This window comes from Metopolophium dirhodum, chromosome 2 (assembly GCF_019925205.1).
Source record: "Metopolophium dirhodum isolate CAU chromosome 2, ASM1992520v1, whole genome shotgun sequence".
Classification (NCBI taxonomy): domain Eukaryota; kingdom Metazoa; phylum Arthropoda; class Insecta; order Hemiptera; family Aphididae; genus Metopolophium; species Metopolophium dirhodum.
The window spans coordinates 5,653,013-5,669,459 of NC_083561.1; the positions used below are offsets into that span (position 1 = coordinate 5,653,013).

General features: G+C 27.7%; 1 protein-coding gene across 2 annotated transcripts in view; it reads left to right on the top strand.

Annotated features, from left to right (window-relative positions):
- Positions 1-16,447, top strand: part of LOC132939950 (uncharacterized) — a 201,426-nt gene that overhangs the window by 165,120 nt on the left and 19,859 nt on the right. For both annotated transcript variants that reach the window (XM_061007389.1, XM_061007390.1), the window contains exons 5-6: positions 9,670-9,804; positions 13,501-13,616. In XM_061007389.1, the coding sequence (XP_060863372.1) occupies positions 9,670-9,804; positions 13,501-13,616 (251 nt within the window). The remainder of the gene's footprint in view (positions 1-9,669; positions 9,805-13,500; positions 13,617-16,447) is intronic.

Consider the following 16,447-nt stretch of genomic DNA (forward strand, 5'->3'; position numbering starts at 1 on the left):
ATTTATTCGTTGGTTATATTACAAATTCCCTTCTATATTTGCGTCATTTGCTCCGATATATTATTAATATTCTATTTAACAACTGAATTGACGATTATGAACATCAAATGACGCACAGACTCCATTGTTGGAATTTCACATTTACTGCTGTTACGTTGCAACGGAAATCGTGACTTTCCACTATTTTATTTCGAGCTTCAAATATATCTACGGTAAAATCAAAAATATCAAACACAAAGATAATACGTATTGTTTTTTTTTTTTTTAAATACTACAATGGGAGATTGAAAAAAAGTTTTGACGTGATCAATAATCATGAACACACAAAAAAATAAAAAAAACTATACAAATTTAATAAAAAGTATAAGTTTATATAATATTACATACTATGTATGAAACAAGAAGCCTAAAAATAATTTTCTCCGTAATATAATTAAATTAACTGTAGATGGTATGCATACTATATATACCTAACTATATCCAGAATTTTCATAATATTCACATGTATAATAGCATGCATTTTATGAATTTTAACATAATGTGCACTCTATTATGCTAGAATTTAAATAAGAGAAATTTGTTAGTTACTTTTCAGTTTCAACTCTTACACTTAAATTTTACTGAACAATGCAATATGATGCATTTTATTTAAAATTACAATAGTAATAATTTGCAACGCAAAAAATGTGCAAATATGAAAAAAATATTTATCTTGAAAATTAATTTAGTAACTTAATAGTCAACCTAAGTCATTAAAATAAAATAATTTAGAAATTCAAAGTTTTTATAGTATTTGAAAATATGTTAAAAATTTAATTTATTGCATTTTTATGCATTTAAAAAAATGAATTTAAAATTTCAATCTTTTGATACATTTTTCTTTTTAAACTGTTAGTATATATTAACATAATTTATAAACAGTTTTTAATTTTTAATATTAATATAATTTCAGAGTTTGATACTTTCGTATACTTTAAATTTGTGAACATTACTTTGTAAATAATAATGTTTATTATTATTATTATTATTATTATGGCATCAGCTGCATGGTTATTAGCCTGTGTTACATTATTTACATTGGAAATACGTTGAATTTACATTATATTAAATTACTATTATATATTTATATTTGTACATTGTTTTCTTAGGTAGTAATTAATATTTATATAAACGCAAACATTAATTTATGTTGTCTATTTTTGTATAGTCTAAATGAATGTTGTTTGAAAATCTACTTTTCCGCTCATGACGTTTATTCTTATTTTATGAATATTGTTATAGCTTTGAAAAAATCTAATCATGAACATTCTCACTAATGAATCATAAACAAATTATTTTGTGTAAATATCATTTGTATTGTTTTACTTAATATTTTATGGTTCCACCCATCTGTAATTTATGTTATTTGAGAGCTTTCCTTAAACGAGTATAGGTATAGTCAATTAAAAATGTTGATATGGTCGATGTATTTTTTTCAATTGTTTATTTACTTTTGTGGTAGTTTTTTCCATTTGAGTTATTATTTAATTTCTAATTCTGTAACGTTGTATTTATTGTATGGAACTATTTTTTTATTTTAAATACATTATTATACGTACAGTATAGCACAAACACATAAATTACTATAAATTTAAAAGATACTCCTTAAATCTAAAATATATGGTGGCCACAGATAATAAAGTTTTGTAAAAAGAAATACGAAATTATTATCATTATTCTTAGACTTATTAAGTGCATTTTTACATCAAATAATTTCATTGTTATTACGATTCGAAAATCATTAGTCAGAAAAGCCATACGGAAAACAGGAATCCTATAATACGTAGGTGTTATACTGGCAGCACGATTGGAAAATTCTATGCACGTTCAAATAAAAACAAGTGTTTTATATTAAACAGAAAGATAATTGAAAATGATGTGCTTGAGGTTCCGTAGTTTCTTAGTAGTGGGTAGATCAAGGAAATAGAGAAGTTTAAAGTGATTTGAAATAAAGAGAATGGCAGGAAGTTGTGACCTAATGTAAGTCACAAAAAAAGCGACTACTTGGCGCCTGGAAAGATTAAGTTTCCAGAGCCGATGGTGTATAATATAAGAATTGTAAGAAAAATAGTTGTGTGCCAAAAAAAGTATTAAATCCAGCGGTAGTAATAACTATTAGATTTGCTAATCGGACTAGATCATATTTTTTGTGTGCGTGGAGAAATGTTCGCAAAGAAATCGTATTGAAAGGAAAATGTCTAGTCGGATTAGTGAACATTGCAGCAGCCTGCAGGGCTTATCATTTTATTATTTTGAAATATCCGTATTACCGAGTACATAACATAGTTGGCGAATGATTTAATTTTAACTGGAAGACGGAGGTCTTATGGACTAATCAATTTCAATAAAAATTGATAAGTCTTGACATAGTTGAGCTTGAGAAACAAAGTAAGATAAAATAAATCTGAAAGAAAAATCTGTAAAAATAACTATTTAGTTTTAAAAATTGATTTAGATGTGTCTATCAATTGCTAGACAATTTTAAAGAACCAAATTGGTTGATGGCTGTAACTTGTAAGTAGATACTAAATGTTAGGTTAAATTATATAATCAATTTTTTCATAGCGAAAGATAGAGTCAAACGAACTTTTGGAAATAGTAACAGTATTAAGTTAATGTTATAGAAATAATATTATTTCAATACATTGCGTAGGTACCTGATAATATGTTGTATTATTAACATATATCCGGACTATGTAGATGAATAGCTGCAGGTTTATTATAAAATAAACGATTATTTAGTTTCATACGGTTGGTGTAAAATATTCATATTGATAGCATCATATAATTTTACATATTTAATTTATCTGGGTAATTTTAATTTTTTGAATTTAATTTAAATTAAAATTTTAAATGTGAATGTCCAATTCCTAGTCTTATACGCTGTCTTCGTTCACACTAATGATTTTTGGAATTCCTCCACACCACTCCATTAAAAGCCGGACAAGGCGCTCCTTTATATTGTGTGAAGTAGATATTTTTGAGTTCCATGTTCAAGTTTCAGTGTCCGTGCACAGTCTCACGCACTTGCAGGGTTTGAATTTATCGAGCATTTTTGAAGTACATGATTCGTTCTGTCACGTTCTTAACAGAACAGGGTCTAATAATATTAATAATTATAAACCAATTCTTTCCGAAGTAGGTACCTCAAAACTAGGTATCTTCGTCTTAGTGCATTTGATAATTTATAATTTTTCCTATATTATGATAGTATAATCTTATTACAACACAAACTGGCTGTCGAGCACATTTTAAAGCTAAGTACAGTTTACAAGTGTGTTATTTTATTAATTTTAATAATGATCACTTTAGTTTTTGCTTTTAAAACATATTTTAATGTGTTTATATTTTAGTGTCGAATTACACGTTTAAGACTACAGGTTTCCGTATAAAACTATTATGACTAATAATATAAACCTTACATTAGAAAAATAAAAACAACCAATGAACGATATATATAGTGAAATATCAGTTTCTAGTATCTACCTAACATTCCGTATTTTTTTACTCCATTCAATAATTCCGAATCCTATTATGGTATAAAACGAAACGTAAAAGCGAGTTAAATGTTTTATGTACATCATAAAATGAGTACGTCAATATTTTTTATTTTCCAATGACCTAAAAATGAGTTTTAAATTATTTTATGCCTTAGCTCAATGGTGACAGTCGCACAATGGGAATACTTGAGCAGAGGATAAAATCTGAATTTTAATCAATTCTAGTTATAAATGGCAATATTGTGTCATAATATTTTCATATAACTTCAAGCAATCAAAAACATTTCATATTTGACATGAATGACGTTATTGTCTACACTCCATATATAAAGATTAAACTAACCGAACCTTATTCATTAGAGCAGACTTCTGCTAAATAATTAAATAATTGAGAAACATGTTCTGTCTTTGGGTGTTAGAGTATATTATTTAGGGTTAGGCATTCGAAAGAAAATAGTTGAACATTTAAGTTAATTAATAAACGTTGCGTGCCATGATAATAGGTGTTTTTCAGTAATACTTATGTCTTACTGTTTAGTAGCAATTTAATTATAATATGCTCGACTTTAAATAAAAATTCACCATCAATTATGTTAACCAGTTTAATGATATTATTAATCAAAAACGTATGTTTAATACAAATTATAATATAGAAATAACGTCCTTTGTTACTCGTAAATATAAGATAATTTTTTAAATAATTCTAATTAATTTAAAACAATATTATTCAATATATAATATTGTAGTTTCAACTCTGAAGAGTATTCCAGTTATTGTTATTTTAACTTATATAATATAGAGCCATATAGGTATATTGAAATAATATAGCACTAACCTTTAACTATGTTATAATGTAATAATATTTCACTTTTTATTTCAGATTAACCTAACCGAGCTTATTTTAAATTATCATATTATATGATTTATTTAAACAAATTGATTTCACGTCAATTTAAAAGATTAGTTTAATCAGCTCCAACCATTTGAATCAGTGAAATATTAAATAAGGCAATATTAATTTAAAATACCTATAGTAATTTATGTTGATTATTTACCATAAAAAATATAGAAATATAAGAAATTGAGTTTTTAAGTTAAAATAAATATTTTTTTAAACTTTCAAAGTTTTTAAAGATCATCATAGGTAATTAAGAGCGTTTGCGTGAAATAAGCTTCCCGATTCAAATCATATATTTTTTTATTTATATCCTTATAATTTCAAAATTAATGACAAATCCCGTTTGTATTTTATTATTTATTATTTTTTAACCTGACGGTTTGTTAAAATTAATACATTTTTTTGTTTATGTTAATTTGCACATGATAAATTGGTTAAAAAAATGTACGTGGCCAATTTACCATGTGTTAAGATAAAAACAGACGACAATTTTTACTTAACCTAGGTATACTATTTACTTAAAATATGTCACAAACATGTCTTCTCAAATTCACTCAATTTTTTTTGTTTTTCAATGGCGTTGTGCTATTTTCATAGCCGAATGACCCGACAATCGCATTTATATACATATAATATGGTACAGTCGTGATGAATACTTTGTTAACAGCTAAACGTTATTTAGTTAATTAACTCAAAAAACTTAATGCGCAGCCTGACTGTTTTACACATTAAAAATATAATTTACCTCACTTCTGTCATAGGACCTCTATTGTTTATGTTTATAATTACAAGTTTACCTCAGCTCTATCGAATTTCAAAACTTTTATACGCGACCTCTACCGCGGTGTATAGTCCTCCTATATGTACAACATCTATATGCGTGTACCCGTAAGCCCCACACGGCCATAATAATATAAACATAATAGACACGCCACCGCCTTAATTAGTATCATTGAAACGTGGCAAGTGTATGGAAAACTAGTAAACGCGTGTGCGGTTCGTGTTTTATCCAATAAAACCGGGGCTCGTGTATAAATCCCGCGCTTGAATGAAATTTGAATGATATATTATCAAATATCAATAATATATGTGACACCCACGCGTATAGATACACAATAATGCGTAGTACGCGTGTACAGACTCGCTCCAGTGTTAAGTTGTGACTCGTGAAAGCGCCAACGGTGACATTCCATTCGAAAATACGCCGCCGTTTGACAAAATACACTTCGGCTGTATTTTCGGCGACTGTTTATCCGAGGCGATGGTTTACACGCCCTTTTGCAGATTTCGCTATACGCTTGGACGTACCGTGAATATTATATACATTTATGTTATATACCTATATATATATATATATATATATATTCATATAAATATATGGGGGGGGGGGGGTGTATAATGTATAAATATAATAATATTATATATACATATTATATATTTTATGGCCAGAGGGTGGAAGCGAAATCCCGTGAAAACTTAATTATCTCCGTATTTTTAATTTATATTTTGCGCCTGTCGATTCGGAAAATGAAAATCTACAAGCGCCGTCGGTGATGCTGTTTTGCTTATCCAAACAGCGGACAGAGACAAACAGCGAGAATGGTATATAACTTTCAGGCTATGAATTATTTATCGTGATAAACGTGGAGGCGAACGACGGGGTCGAAGTGAAAAACGTCTTGAATTAAAAAAAATTAAAATAAATCATATTTTGTCTCAAAACCGATTGCACTACTTATTTATACAGCGCACCAATACTTTTTCACCGAGATAAAATAATATATAATATCGAAATGAGTAAAATATAATCAGATCGAACAATCATCTATAATATATTATAATATTGAATATACACTCTGTGGAAAATCTAATATATTATATAGCGATTATCAACTTCGATCTATCACACGACTATTATTGAAACTATAGTAAATTCTTTATCACAATACCTAACCAAATCGTTGGCAAATTATTGTGCATGCTCAAGTTCAGAAATAATTTATTGGCTTGCAACACTGATGTTATAATACAATATAATAGGCACCAACACGAATCATAATAATTTATAGTGATTAATATTAGTCAAAACACATTATTCAACATCGCAATAAACGATCGTTGTATAAATGTATAATTATAAATATATACCTACCTTAGCGTGGTTGCGTGATATTCAATTTTCTGGAGAAACGCTTTATTATTTTTTATTACTAAAAGGTTTATCCGAAATTATCCTCAAATTTCCCCCTAAATGGTCAGAATTATTGTAATATTATACAAACGTTAATGACTTAATATTTAGTTGGTACGTGTGCGTTATAATTTAGCTATCTAACGATAATAATTTATTGTGAGGATTATATATATATATGGTATAGCAGTGGCACACATTAAGGGTCCTTCCTAAAAAGAGACCTAATGGAAAAACCACTTTCATAGTTTCATAGCATTATTTTTATTCAAATCAATATTTTAACTATGCATTTTCTACATACAATATTAATTTAAACATGATACCAAAATCTGTATATTATATACTTACTGTAAGTTATAGGTACCTATAACGAATCGAAAATAACGCTATTTCTTCAACGTACCTATTTAAGAGTACTGTTTTTCGTACGCTTCTTAGCGTGGCTATTAGATGGATATTTTAAAAACTTGGTTCCGGGAAGAAAACAATATTTCTGGAAATATTGTCATAACCGTTAAAAAATTGAATAACGGGGTCAATATACGGGCTTCCAAGCGCATACAACCGAGTTTCACCGACGCGCATCCCATTATATATCCTTTGGTAGCAACGAAATGATATATTTTCCATGTACCGTAACCTGCACATAGTATGGTCTACGAATACTAAAACGATAAAAAGTAAAAATACGATCTTCCTGCATCGCTGATCGTAACGGGGTGGACCAATATTGAACACTCGCAATAAACACTTAACAGTATAAACAGTAACATATAGAGGGCAATCGTCTTAATTATATTTGCATTTACATTTCGACGTGATGCAAATCGACCTTAAGACCAATTACACATTAACACTCGCACTCTGAATATTTCAAAATTTCGTGACGAGTGTGTGTGTGTGTGTGGGGGGGGGGGGGGGGGGGGTGCAACTCTGGTGCACTCGTCCATGCTTTGTTACACCGTCATTGCTTAATTTGTCCAAACCATCGCATTGCAGGGCATAATAATATATACTTTTATTATAATTATCAATTTTATAAGTAAACTAATTTAAAAAATAAGAAAAAGCTACTTATATACTCTTACGGCTTATTTATACGTTTCAATTACAGCGACTCGTTAAAAATGTACGCGTCTAGACATGGTGACTATTATGATATTGTGTATATATAATACTATATATAGGTACGAGTGTTACGCGTGTCCTTTCATTTTTACCATGGAACACAGCACGTGCAATCACAATCCAGTGCAATCTCGTAACAGCCCTTTAAACCCTCTTTTTGCTTTTGTGCTCCCCTAGAAATACACAACAACGAAGGTAGTTGTGGCCAAAGTGGTTAGGCATGATTATATGATGCAAGTATCGAGTGTGTTTGGAGATGATAAAAAAAAAAAAAAAAAACATATAAACGGCGAATGAATGAAAAACTCGGACGGAGAATTCCGTTGACAATGGAAAATATTAAAAATAAAAAGACAAGTGGATATGTAATATATTTCCCTTTATATATATTGTCGTGTTTGGAGACAAAATACACGACAGTTATACGTGTATAGATACAACCCGTTTGCGCCTTAACGGGTGAAAGTGACAACCCCATTAAACTGTCAACGCAGTCTGTATAGGTATTGATAAGGATTTGAAAACGTTCATCGGTTCATAGTCATCGGGGGACCACAACTTTTTTAATATCATATCATATCAAGTAATCAATGATTTTCGTCATATCACAATGTGCGGTTTTCGTGTGCGAATTCATTTTCATTATAATTGTACAATATAATACTATAGCAGTATTATAGCCACTAGGTATATATTATTTTATAATTGGATCGGAAAAATAAATCAATACTAATCTATAAAATTGGATTTGTCTTGCATTGTTTGGGACTTATATAGATACCTACAATACGTACATTAAAAAATTTATTCTACGAATCAGTTGTCTTTGACAAGTAGCTAAGTGTTTTTAAAACTATAAATGCAACTCATTATTGTAATTTAGTTTCTTTTTTGTATTTTTAAAATAAGTTTTAATAGTGGCTATAAATATAAACATTAAGTTTTCTTATTTATACTATTTTAACTACCTACATAATAGCATTATGAATAACTAATACGTATCCCGGTGCTCCTTAAAGTTTTGAAAAAAATGAAATACTGTTATAATATTTCAAACCTTTTTCTCCAAGCTATAATTATTATAATATAGTAAATATTTTTATAACGAACATATAAAAATGCCCATGACAAACTTCCAGTACCTACATAATTTTTATTTATTAAATTTATTACTCTTTTGGAAAAAAAAGTATTTAAAATTGTTTATCATACAAATAAACTGTAAATATGATGAAAAGGTTTTAAAAAATAATTAATTGTTATTTAATAATTTAATATAATTATTTACTAAAGTATATTAAATTCTAACAAAACAGAAAAAAAGTATAATTTATTTAGTTTGTATTGTATAGTTATTATTAATTGATAATGTTCTGAACATTTTAATATTGTCAAACAATATATTAAAAATATTTTGCAATGTTTATAATTTGTATGATAGGTTGCTTATAGAATTTTAAATAAACCATGTTCTGCGCTTAAAGTCTCATACAATTTAGTATTTTTACAAAATGTCTTAAATTTAAAAACCTTTTTGTTTTAAGTAATACATATATAATTAAGTACCTACAAATAAACATTTGTACTGTCTTCAAAGTTTTAAGTTTATAACATTTTTTTTTTGTCATTAAACTATGAAAATGCACTTTTGGAATGAAATTACAAATTATTTAAATACAAAACCCAATAAAACTTTGATGTAATAAATGAAAAATAAACCTATTTCATGTGAAAATAATATAGCTAAGGATAATTTGCAATTCACTCTACGATGTAAATTTAAATATTTTATAAACTAAAACAGAATGCACGTTACTATTAATGAAAACTTATTATTATAATGATTATATTATATTACATTTTATAAGTGTACATAAAATGATAATCTAATAAAGCATATTATTTTCTAGTTGCGTATCGGGATACCTGGAGTTGCTGGATTCTTTTGGACAAGGGTCAGGGCCCCGGATATGTGGCCAAGACGAACGGTTATCACCTCCAGTCGTCATGTTTGCGGATCGAGAATCGGCCGTATTGAATTTCCGGTAAGGATCAAACGCAAAAAGTGCCCGCCATGGTCTATCGTGGTGCCCGTTTATAGAATTATTATACATTTTACTGAAATTAATTTTTAATAAGTTTTTGTAAGCAAGTAAAATGAGATATGATAAATTTCTTACAGCTTAAAATTGAGTGCGTAAATAATATATTCAATAAAAATAATATTGATCTGAACTGAGTGCAAATAAGAGATATTTTAGTTACCGTCTAGTGCAAGAAATGAAGGGGTTAATGGTTGAACGGTCTTTATTAGTGGGTTTCATCTTTGCGCATATTTATGACTGCGTGAAAGAGATGCGATACATAATGTGAGCCAGGAAGCATATGACGGTAAAAGGTAGTTATTATTAAAATTTGCTCTTTGTGAAATAGGCACTTACAATACTATTTGGAGAGTAAACAATGCTCATCGCTATGCTTGCGGTTCAAATGGAATTTTTTTTTAAATCTAAATTTTTTATTATAATATAGAACTAGTTATTAATTGCTATTTATAGTTAAATAATATGGTGTTACATTATTGTAACTATAGATGGTGGTTTTGGATATAATTTTACTATACGAACATGCCAAATAAAGTAACATATTAATATTGGTAAGAATTAAAAATATGTTATTTTAAAAATAAGTTTACACATTTTTATTGCACGTCCAAACAATTGTAAACAAGACAATTAAATTAATTAGATACAAAACAAATATTCATAAAAATAATATTTTATTAGACCGTATCAAAATTAAAATCAGGATTCATCTTAAAATGTAATAATTATTACGACAATATTATAAAAATATAGAGAGCTATATTTTGTTCACTCATCGAGAATGTTTTTATTCATTCTCATTTCAACCCTTCCCCCTTAGACAGCTATAACTATAATAAACACAATACTTCTTCCGCCTCATTTCCTTTTACTTGACTGAATCTTTATACTGTTTAATGTTCATTCACAAAATAACATTATCTGCCATGAAAAAAATTAAATGGAAAAGTTGTAAAAAAAAGATTAATTTAAAACACGACAGTAATGAACTAATGTAATTACACTAGTCATTATGTTGAAAAACATTTGTAAATTAAAACAAAACAGATTATTATAATAAGTAATAAAAATATGACCTACCGAAAAAGAAATATTTTAGTATAAATAAATAAGTGTTGTACAAAATTTGTTTGCAAAAACCACAATATGCTATAATAGCAAAACATTTAAAACTATATAGTATAAGCTAACAAATATTTTTTTATTTATATTTTCATTAATTATAGTGCTTTCCTATCTTAACAGAGGGATAGAAATACGAAAAACATTATAATAGGTACTAAAAAAAAAATAATGTTTAATGTATCTATTGTATTTTTTATAACACGAAAATAATATTCAAATTTTGAATTAGATTTATTAGTTTGTGATTTTACAGTATTTATTAAATTATGCACAATACCATTCTTATTTATGGATCCAGATTATGGTAAAGAACCTGCAACTGGCCCAAATGCATAATAGAAATATGCAATTTCCATCTTTTTTTATTTCCTTTTTAAATAAATAATCTTTTAAATATGTACGTATAAACGGCCATCATAATAATTCATTGCGCTCAAATGTACTGTACTCTACAGTTTTATTGTTATTAATAATAACGTGAAATATCTCTTGTTACGATACAAATAATAATAAAGACAAAAAAGTACTCTATGTTGAAGATTTTGACTCAGAAAATGTATAACCTTATGTTATGAATTTTTTTTAGAAAATATGTTAATTCTTATAACTATAATATTTATATTACTTATAAATATATTTCAATAATTTGTACACAAATTATGTTTATAAGTAAGTACTTACATTTATCGTCAATGTTTAGACTATATACCTACGTGTACAACAACGAATATTATAAAAATGAAATTGATTAAATATGGATTTATTACAAAATGTACACTTAACAATATATTTTAATTAATTTTATAAATATATATAATATTATGTTTCATCTTAACAGCAAGCGGGTATAATGCGTTTAATTATTAACGCTGGAAATTTTCTTTTAACTGAGTTGTATTAAAAGTGATATTATTATCTTTATTAACGACACCATAAATTTAGACGTGCTATGAAGGAGCCTTTGAAAGTTTACCCTTCACAACCTGTACGTCTGTGTTGCTTATTGTTTCGCCACCATATAAAACGGTTTGTTATTAATAATAACACCATGGTTGTATATATTTTCATATTTCGATAAAATCTTAGTAAGAAATCTCTAATTCCTTTTATCGATCTTCGGGAAAAAAAATATATACTTAATGAGAAAAGGGTGAACCGAGATTAGGGTCAGATTTCCGACTGATGGGTTTTTGCGGTCAGTTTTTGATGTGCAGCCAACGGCCCGAAACAGATGGACGGACGGACGGACAGCAAGACAGACGGACAGACTCTGACATTAATTTTCCATGGACACACTTGCACACGAGGGCCTCTCACCCGTCGGCCTAAGGCCTCAGCCCCAGACTGGCTTTGCTCCGATCCGTAATCCAAATAGCTTCACTGTTATCGTCAAAGAGTCGGAATTTCGTATACTGCAAACGATATTTTATCGGATGGTCTCCGTCGTATACTCGTATACAGTTGTCGAGCCAAAACGCATATAGTTAGTTATGCCCGTCGGCCAGAGGGTTCTTATTTCTCTTAGAAATCATTCCACTATTACCCTTTGCCCCGTCTAGTTCTCGACAGATACATAGATCACTCGGACGTTTTGGATTGGTAAATATGGTTCTTACCGGTCCGTGGACGGCAGATTTTGCTTTCGTGCCATCGCTATATTCATGACTTATTTTTTAAAGTCACACACGTATTTCTGCATGGTTTCACAGTCGCTTTCGGGAAACGGATAATGTTTAATGACAACGCACTGACGCACAACGAACTCTTCGAAAGCGGTAAAAGATATTACACGGGCACTGAATAAATTTCAACCAATACACATTTGTAATTTAACTTGGATGTCACCACAGTTTTGTCGACTAAAACCAATCGCGAGCTATATTGTAGTTACTTATATTGAAAGGAAATAATAATGTACAAAATAAAAAAAAAAAAAGATTAAATTCCCTTTTTTCAAATATTCTACCATACTTCCAAACACGAGAATAAATTATTTAAAATTTTGAAAATACAATTAAAATTAACATCAAATAATATTATACTACTATACAAAATAGATTTTTCTTTTATTAATACAAACACACATTTTTTATTCATTTCTTTTTAACACATTATAACATTATATTATTCGCTGTATTATAAAATATTATTGTTATGTATTCCATATAAAATTGCTATGAAGTATTGTACTTTACCAAAATGTATTGGTTTTATATCCTTAAATCAAAAAAATGGAATACAAAGTTTTATTGAAAAAATAAATCTTAAACAATGGAGATGAAAGTTGAAATTAAAACGTAACATTAATTATTTTAAATTACTTCATTAATTTAAAACAATTAATAATGTAATACAACCAAAATTATGTAATATATTATTTTGAATTAAGTCCATGGCGACGGCGTTGAATATGAATCGTATCGATAAGAATATAACTTTAAGTACTCACAAACAATATATTATAATGAAAACGATTCTCTGATTATTAATATAACTGTTTTATCGTTTCAGAATCGAAGAAGCTACGTCTAGATCACAATTTTTGGCATATTTCAGCTTCACTTCGCTAACGAATGTTCATGGTCTAGCGTTCAGGCCCAAAGGAGGCAGAAGGATAGAGCACACGGGTGAGTCCATGCATTTTAATTAAACTGCTCGGTCTCGGAGGGTCTGTTCCCTCGTGATCCCATGATGTAGGTAATACAGACTATAGCATACTTATTACCCAATGCCGGGTTGGAACGTAGGTAAAAGTGTAACACGTACACACTTGTGAATCAAAAATTCTTGTTCCGAGATTAGGATTTGTACACTAACTGCGAGCGTATGTTGTTTTCGTAATTGCTTGTTGTTATACGCTATCTTATTTTTAAAATTCACATTGTAGTATGAATGTATGATTAATACAGTTTTGTACTTAAATTATTTAACCGAAAGTTGTCTATTGATGTTTCACGTTAAATACCATTGTTCAAAAAGTCAAGCGTCGTGATAATTGAGCTTGTTCGTAAAATTAAATATGCTAATTTTAAAATGTTTGAGTAAAATTATAATATATTCTATGTTCTATATTATATTGTATAGAAGGTATTCAAATGATGTTCTATTATTTGGCATTTTGCGCACAGTTGACACCAAACATTTAAAACCATGATAAAACGATTCACAAATAATTGCATTTAATCCTGCATAGTTTGCCTAATTTTTTTTTTATGTATACTAAACATTGAATTTTCAAGAATGCCAAGATATAAACGATAAAATACCATAGAACCATATAATGTTATTCAGGATTATATCATAACAAAGAAATGTTACGGTCACACACAAATGCAATTTAATGTGATATATTGCCTTCATATTTTACTCGAATCATTAATTTTTCGCTAAACGATAAAATACACACTAAGAGTGATTCTGATTTGAACATCTGTTTTCGTACAATATAATGTTTTCGCGTACAGGATGGCTCATTAAGTATGACTGATATTAAGTAGTGGGATAATGGAGTTTCTATTACCTCGCCAAAAATATTATACATTTTAAGTAAATCACTGCAGTTATGTGTATGTGTGAATATATCATGCAACTAATGCACCATAATTATATAATATATAAATAATATATTTTTTTTTTAAATTAAAAATCGAAAAATAATACAATGTACAGAATAATTCACACCAATCATACTTATGTCATTTTTTTCTTCAATAAATTAGTTTATCAAAATCTGATTTTTGGAATTTTTCAATATATTTTAAGACCATATTTTCAAATTCATAAAATATCTGGTACTATTTAATGAGTGTCCAATGGAGATACAAACGTTTGTTTTTCAAATGGGAGCCCCTATTTTCTACTGTAAATTATTTAGTGGATGATTTATCTGAATATGTAGGCATATTAAAATCAAAATTTTAAAGAGTAATTTTTGAGATTTTAACTTTGTGTATTGTGGATTAATTCCATGATAATGGGTTTGAAAGATATAAGGGCTACGATGAATTGAAAATTTTAATAATTAATAGTAATCTATCAACATTCTTAATTTTTTAAAAATGGTCCAAGTATGATAAATTCAAGATCCAATTATATTACATTTATTTTATATTTTTTTAAGACTATTTTTAAGAAACAAGTCTTAAGTATAAACATTTTAATAACTGAGAAACTAATCGTTCAAATTTTGAATTAGCTACATTGACATTTTTTATAAAAATTATACAATTAGTAATTAAAAGTGTAAAAGGTATTCTCATTTGAAAAACTGAAGTCTGTGACACTCTTCTAGTAGGTAATACCAAAAATCTCTATGGTTTTGAAATCTGTTTTTTTTAGGTCTATTCGGAAATTCTAAAAATCAAAAAAATTAATTAATTCATTAGGTACCTATGGAAGGGTATTAAATTAAGATCAGCATGCTTGGTGAATCACCATGTATAAATTATACATATAGCTATATTATATAAATGTCTAATTTTAGTTATTTCACACATATATTAGTGATTACATTTTTCCCGATAATACGTGAGTCTGAACTGAAATGTAATATATCATAATTAAACAATGGATTCTGTCAGTTTTATTTTTACATAATATACGTTTTAACGAAAACCGTATCCATGTTATCAATGTAGTGCTACCATTATAATTAATATTATTTTACTAAGTATAAAAAATTAGTGTGATGTACATTTTACTATTTTTTATGGAATAGTATCTTATCTTTTGGCATCATATAGGTACTTATTTAACATACTAATTTTTGTATTTAAAATAAAAATCAAATTGTTATTATTATTAAGCATACTGTTGTTTAAAACAAGTTCAACAATACTAATTATACTAGATGCCAATGAACTCTAATAACTTGTCATGTATCATATAATTATATTATTGTCGAGCATACATTTGAGTGATGATATAACTTATAAATACACATTTATTTTAGCTAGTAAATTGAACGATATTAATTTTAATTGTATTAGCTTCATACAACATTGTGCATAATAATAATTTCCTCAAGTATAAAATATATTTTCCATACGTTAAATAATTAATATGATATAGTGCATAAAAAATTGTTTAAATTGTATTAAACTGTTATGTTGTTTACTTTAGCTTAAATATTTCAAATTGCATTAATTTTATTAGAACGGTATACTTTTATTCCCACGTAGTTAGTTTAAACAATATAATTAATTAATAATATTTTACATTTGTTTACACGTTTTATACATTTTTTTCTCTTTGACTTTGAAAAACACGATGAAATAACTAATAAGTACCTACCATATTAAAATTGAATTGATTAAATGAGAAAACTGTTTATATTTATTTTTCAATGTTCATAACTATTAATTAAATTCTTAAATTGACTATTCGATCATATCACCTCCAATTTTAAATTTCAAAAATAGTTACGTACTTTATATTTTATAAATTACATTTCGAGTCT